The sequence below is a fragment of the Phaethon lepturus genome, unplaced genomic scaffold (assembly GCF_000687285.1).
Source record: "Phaethon lepturus isolate BGI_N335 unplaced genomic scaffold, ASM68728v1 scaffold42698, whole genome shotgun sequence".
Lineage (NCBI taxonomy): Eukaryota > Metazoa > Chordata > Aves > Phaethontiformes > Phaethontidae > Phaethon > Phaethon lepturus.
This window is the reverse complement of record NW_010559074.1, coordinates 14662-21174: the sequence shown is the minus strand read 5'-3', so window position 1 is coordinate 21174 and position 6513 is coordinate 14662. Positions and strand designations below refer to the sequence as shown.

The following is a 6513-nucleotide window of genomic DNA, read 5'->3' as shown; positions in this document are numbered from 1 at the left end:
TATTTCCTTATTGGGGTTTTAATTTTTAAAAGCTGATTTAAAAAAAATTCCCCCTCCCATGTTCTAATTTACTGCTGGATATTGTTATCTCATCTTGTATTACAGCTCTACTTCCTTGCTACTTGAAAGGAACTGTTGGGGCAAAATAGCATAGCATTTTGGTCTAGATAAAAATCTAAGCAAAAATGAATAAGGTATGCTTGTGATACTTGTGTTGTCATTTACTTGAAGTAAATTTAAAATGTGTTAAGTAAAATGTAAAACCTGAAAAGTCATGTTGGCACAAGTATGTGCATGTACTTGATAGGACTTCCTACTTTGGTCTTAGTATTATGCTATTTCATAATGCTATGGCAACAACTCCAGAAGAAATACAAAAAAGCTCTTAAAATTTTAGAGGGGAAGAAGTCAAATGTTTTTGGTTGCAAAACACATTGTAATGCTCACCACCTTGTCCTTTATATTAATTGGATCCCAGTGGACTACAGAAAAATTTATGAAACCTTTGCATTGAGTGATTACTATAAACAAAGTGTCACTGTTACCCAAAGTCTGTTCTGTACACAGACTTTTTCTTAAAACTCCCAATCCCGGAAGTCCTGGCTGTCAGCCCAGACACCTCAGATGCAAGTCGTCTTAGGTTCTTAGGATTTTAGATTCAATGTGACAAGTATTGAGAAGACCGAGAAACTTATTTCAGGTACTGAAACTCTTAACTAGATTTGTGTTTATTTTAAATTTTATTCTGCTCTCAGTATCAGTATAATCTGAAAGTCTCTTCTGTGCTTTTTGTAGTATTTGAGATGGTAATTTTGCCTTCTAAAGCTTCCTGGTTTCATGTAACACACTTTGTATGCTATTTCTGCAGTGCAGGCTTTTTTTAAACAAGCTTTGACATAGTTTAACTTTTTTCTGTGTACATGTAATATACATAATGCACATCTGTGTGTGTGTGTCACTGCTCTCAGCAAGAGTTCCTGCTTCAGTAGGTCAGCAGATGTTGAATTAATTTCCTTTTGATAATGCTTACGTAGATGCATATAAACTTGTAACAGAAAGGCAAGAAAAAGTTTACCTGATGCTAGTTTTTAAAAGCAAACAAAAATTCCATGACTACTCTGAGGCTAAAATGAGATTAAAAAAATTCTTCAGCTAAACGGCAATAGTGAAGCCTTTGGTATGCAGGATAACTTCTGCAAGGAGAGAGGAGCTCTTTCTTTTTGCAGTTAAACATCTAATTTTTTGTGATTTGGGTTTGTTTCTTCATTTTTATGTTCATCTCCTCCTACAGCTGTCTTTCCCCATGGGAAACAGCATTCTTGATTTGGCATTTTATGCAGTAACTGAGATGTATTTACATTTGTAGTAGACTCAGCAGTTTACATGCAAGACTGACTTCTGTGCAGGTAGACTAGGTTTAGTGTAGAGGTTGAAGTGGACACCAGCAAAAAAAAAAGCACCCAAATCCATAAGTGGTTGAAGTACACCTTGCTGTCAAAAGATATAATCCTGGCTGTAGAAGCTTGTTTCCATGGTCCTCTTTCCTTTTCCACCTGTGCTGGCACAAGTATTCATGTGATGCCATAACAAACCAGTAGAGTAGCTGATACTGTTTAAACTTTTTGTCTAGGTTGGTTTTAATGTGGGTTGATTTATCTGGTTCACAGAATATTTGGGTCAGAACAAACAAGTTAGGGAAAGTGGATATGAGAATGCAGAGAGGAAGACATGACTTCCTCCAGGACAGAGTTTATCACTGCTGACAGCTTACATTGTTTAGGAAATACAGCATTTCCAAAATACGGGTTTATACAATATTATCTTGTAAAATTTAGTGATGTAATAAAAATTACAAAGATTGTACTTTCAGTTGATACATGAGGTTAAGGACAGTAGTGGGACTAAAGTTATGATCAATTTTGAGCCATGGGGCACAGTACACTTTGTTACGAACTACGTATTTGAATTCAAGATACAAAATACTCTCAAAAAGTCAGCCAGTACATGGTTCAGTTTGAAAGGAGGCATGGGAAATCTTGGCATCTGTAAATGGCTGAGCACAGTGCCTACTCTGCATTGAATTCCTCCTTCACTGAGGCCTGGCATGTTTGGCTTTATATATATATAAAATAATACATTATATTATTATATAATATATTATTTTATATATCAGGTATTTTAGGAACTCTTTACAGTGTTTACATTTTTCAGTTTATTTAAATCCTGTTGTTTTGCAAATTCAAGCACTGAATGATAATGGTATTGCACAAGTTGCATGTATTCCTTGATCACATTCCTTCCATCTTCTGGGGCATGCTTGTTGCAAAGTGGAAGGAGGTGGGAAGTATTAACTTCAAACCTGAGACTTGGTTATGTATATTTAGTGCTTGCTAGCAAAAACACCCTAGACCTCCCCCCCCAACTCCCCCTTTTACTTAGGTCCTGGGTTCTTTCCCATGTCAGGAAGAAACGAAAAGTATTTGTAGACATCTAATAGACAAGTTATCACACCACAGCTGAATGCAGAAGAGGAAAGTGGGATGCAATGGCATTATTCCAGGACTCTGTCCAAATGAATCAAGTCCAATTTTAGCTGACAAAAGGGAAGTTGTTGGGCTATCTGCCCAGGATGCTGGCCTTTATTTATGAGAGAGTTGGCATTCAAACTGAAAGGTGACTCTTACCTCTACAAAGCTTGCACTGATTGTAACTACTTCTATGTGGAAATGGATGGCACATTTAAGTAACATATTCTGTGTGGGTACACAAATCACTTGGAGTGTCACTGTTTTAATGAAATTATTTTCTAAGTGTTTCTTAAATCAGTGGAGCTTTTCATGTATGGAGAAGAGGTCTGCATCCACATGTATTTGGGTATCTTAGAATAGCTGGTTTATTTCTGCACAAGGAAGAAAATGAGTGCATGTATTGGCTAAGACTGAACTGATCCAATAGCTTGTGTTTGCTGAGATTTGCTGTTGTCTGCCTGTGTGATGATGCCCATTTTGCACGTACTCCGGGTCTGACTTCATTCTGAGCAGGCTCACTATTCATGTAGGAAAGTATTTTATTTTTCTCCTTCCTGATGTGTAGGAAGATGAATCTGTGTAGAGACAAGTTCAAGAAAAGCATCAGGTTATATGTAATTGAGGAGACATTGCTGCCTAGCTAGGGAGGGCAGGCATGGGAGCTCCCCCTTGTTACATTTGCAAGCCTGTAGATTGGCTCAGTTTGGCTTGTATAATACCAGCAAAGCTGCTGTGTTCTTCTGGTTGTGTCTCCTGCCTTAGCAGAATTCAGATAGTGGTCAGCAGGCTGCAGCTGTGTGAGGCAGACCTGGGCTGTGTGCTCTCTAGAGCAGTGATTCTGCCTGTACGTCATGTCTAGCATGAGGTTTTGTGGTTCCTTTTTGAATACATCTGATGTCATAGACTACAAATGCCAAAAGGCCTGATTTCTGATTTTTGGGAGCCTTGTTCTAAGGCATCAGATGATTGGCAGTCACCTACCCTCTCGTACTTCCATAATGCTTCACTCCCATGCCTGTGTCTCACCTTTTCACGTACCCACATCCCTAAGCCAGGTTTCCAAACCCTTCTCTATTCTTCCTTTTCATGTAGCCAGCCCTCAAATCCTGTGGCATTTGTTCTCCCCCACCCCTGTGCCTACAGCAGTTTGGAGCCTTCTCTTCCCTGGCCTGTCTCTCACTTTCCGCTCCCCAGGATCTGCTTTGCATACTGCATTTGTGACTAAGAGGCCAGGTGTGCCTCTCCACTTAGAATCATAGCTCTCCTCCCCGGTGTCACGCTAACTCCCATTTCTGAACTCCTCATGCCGAAAATAAACAGATTATTAAAGCAGGGAGAAGAGACTGGAACAGTGCTGCAACTTCTTAGAAATGCACACTCTTGCATGGCACTTGTCTGATTTAACATGCCAGAGGTGTACTGAGAAAGGGGATAAAGTTGGGAGCATATAGCAAATATAGGTACACCAGTGACAACATGATAGAATTTAGCTACATGTTAATATTGAATGGAGTCTAAAAAAGTCGTAGTGTGGACTTTACCTTTGTATCACTCTTTCTCATCTGTGTGTTTGTGTTTTGGGTGGGGACCCACATGTTTAATTGTCAGTAAGCAGCTCTTCATTGTGGTGATTTTAATTTTGCAGTATTAATATCCTAACACTGCTAATATAGGATAAATTAGAATGTGTTTGTATGCTTAGCAATGAACCCTTGTTGAAATTTCCTCAGAATTTACTTCTCAAAATGTTTTCAAATGCCTAATAAAACAGTAGATGAATGCTTAAATGCCTTATTTTTACTATTCTTAAGCTAGGTACTACTTGAAAAGTAGGACTGAATGAGAACTACATAAATGGTATGAAATCAAAATGCAGCTGAAAGCAGTGATGATGGTATAATCTCCAACAGGACTGGTTTATTTTGCTTTCTCAGGCAGTATAATTAAATTTTGGGTTTTTATAAAAGTGTGTAAATATAATAGCATGTATGAAAAGTCTGAGTTTAGTTAAAGGAACATGTCTAGTCCAGACCAACTCATACTTGAAGATTTCATAGCTAAAAGTTTAATAACCATACTGTTACTTGTGGCAGTTTATCATACTGATTTGTGAATGATTTGGAAAATTACAAATTATTTTGGGGGTAAAAAATATTTTTGTTCTTGGTTTTATTCTTCAAATAAAAAGCTATCTTGGACACGTTTGAGGTTTTAACTTATGAAAATAACTGTGTGCTGGAGGCTGAGTTTATTTTATCTAAATCACATAATGCCCCTCCCTCCCCAACCACCCACCCCCCAAACCCAAACTGAAGAAATTTGTTGCTCTTTTTGTTCTTCAGAAATGGAGGAACAGAATGCTGGACCTGGGATTGAAGATGTGAAGGATTATGGGATTATACATTGAAGAGCCAGCAGGCGGAATGCCTGAGTGACTGAAGAAAATGGGTGCTAATGCATCTAACTACCCTCACTCGTGTTCCCCAAGGGTAGGGGGAAATTCACAGGCACAACAGACATTCATAGGTAACTCTTTTCAGTTATCTTGTCGCTTACATAAGTGACTTGCCGGATTGCATATGCACTGGATTTGATTTACTTGCAGTAATGTTATGCAGAGCTTTTATTTTCTAGGTCATCAGTTTGAAAACATTCAAGCTCAATCGTGCATGAAATTCGGTACTGTCCAGTATCTGTTTGGCCTATGTATGCATTGCGTTGATCTGCCATTTGCTAGTAAACAGATGCTAGGTTATTTAACTAAAATAAAGTGGATTTTTTTTCTTAATGAAACCATGCATGCTAGTTTTCCTAGTTCAAGCTGGGAATCAAGTGAGAAATCTGCAGTTGCTGTCTGTTAACATTATCTGCTATTTTCTATTCTTCTTCCTTAGATCTTCTGTGAAACTGTGTTAGAGCATATAAAACTCTTCATCATCAGTATTCATTGTAGTAGTGGTGTTGTGTCTAATATGAGTGAATTACTTCCTTATTGCTAGAAGGGATATCTTTGATAATAAGCCTGTTAAAGTAGTCTTGAAGACAACTTTCTTCTGTCCTTTTCCTGTTCCTGTAAATGGGGAATGGGGATACTTATTGTCCTAACAGTATTATTTACAAGCAAGGACCTTGCTTAACTGGAATCATGAGTTGAAGTGCTCTTAAGAAATTATTTTCTTATCACAGTCATAACTGGGGCAGGTATTACCTTTATGTGCTTTCCAGTATAGTGCAAAAAGACCTCAGTGTAGATCTAAGTACTGTTGCACTATAAATAATAAATAGTTATGGGATGAATCTAAAGAAGGCAGTTTTTGAGAAGATAAATCTTGCTAAAAAAACCCCAACCCTGACAGCATGAAGAATGATCTTAGCAGGAAAGAACATACTTTATAAACACTTTTCTCCTTTATGCCTTGGCTGGCAACATGGAATAAGTAGTTATTGTTATTCAGTGTTGCTTCTTTTCTTAATCACCACAGAAAGCAGTGATATCCTTACCAGAGGGGAAAATTGAATTGCTTTGTAATTTTTCTCTTTTGCCTCAGCTTTTGTGACACTCCGAACTTTTGGAGAGCTGAGTAGAGGACAGCCCACACTGTTACATGTAGAGACCTGTGCTCTAGACTGAAAATTCTGCATGTGCTGCTGTAGCATGTCAAGGAAAAACTTTTAGTACTAACATCTTGGATATTCCATGCTGTAAATTTCCCCCTTAAGGCTTTACATATCTTCAGTGTATCATAATTAACAGTAATAAAAGGCTTGCCCTATATATATATATATGTAGATATAGATATACACACTTTGTAAAAACACAGCCAAAGTGTTTTTATTTGAGGTCTTGGTGTTTTTTAATCTGCCTCTATATTGAACTAAGAGAAACCCTTGCAGACCTGAAAACAGGCAGGTCTGCATGCTGAAACACCTTTTAAGCAGATTTGAAGGGGGGTGGGGGGGGGGGGCACGGCAAAGGCCTGGTTCA

General features: G+C 38.1%; 1 protein-coding gene across 1 annotated transcript in view; it reads left to right on the top strand.

Moving 5' to 3' along the window:
• The first annotated feature begins 4870 nt into the window (after positions 1-4870).
• LOC104625594 (BTB/POZ domain-containing protein 7) overlaps positions 4871-6513 on the top strand; it is a 6561-nt gene continuing 4918 nt past the window's right edge. The window contains exon 1 of the mRNA XM_010293261.1: positions 4871-5054. Within this exon, the coding sequence (XP_010291563.1) occupies positions 4973-5054 (82 nt within the window). The 5' untranslated portion in view covers positions 4871-4972. The remainder of the gene's footprint in view (positions 5055-6513) is intronic.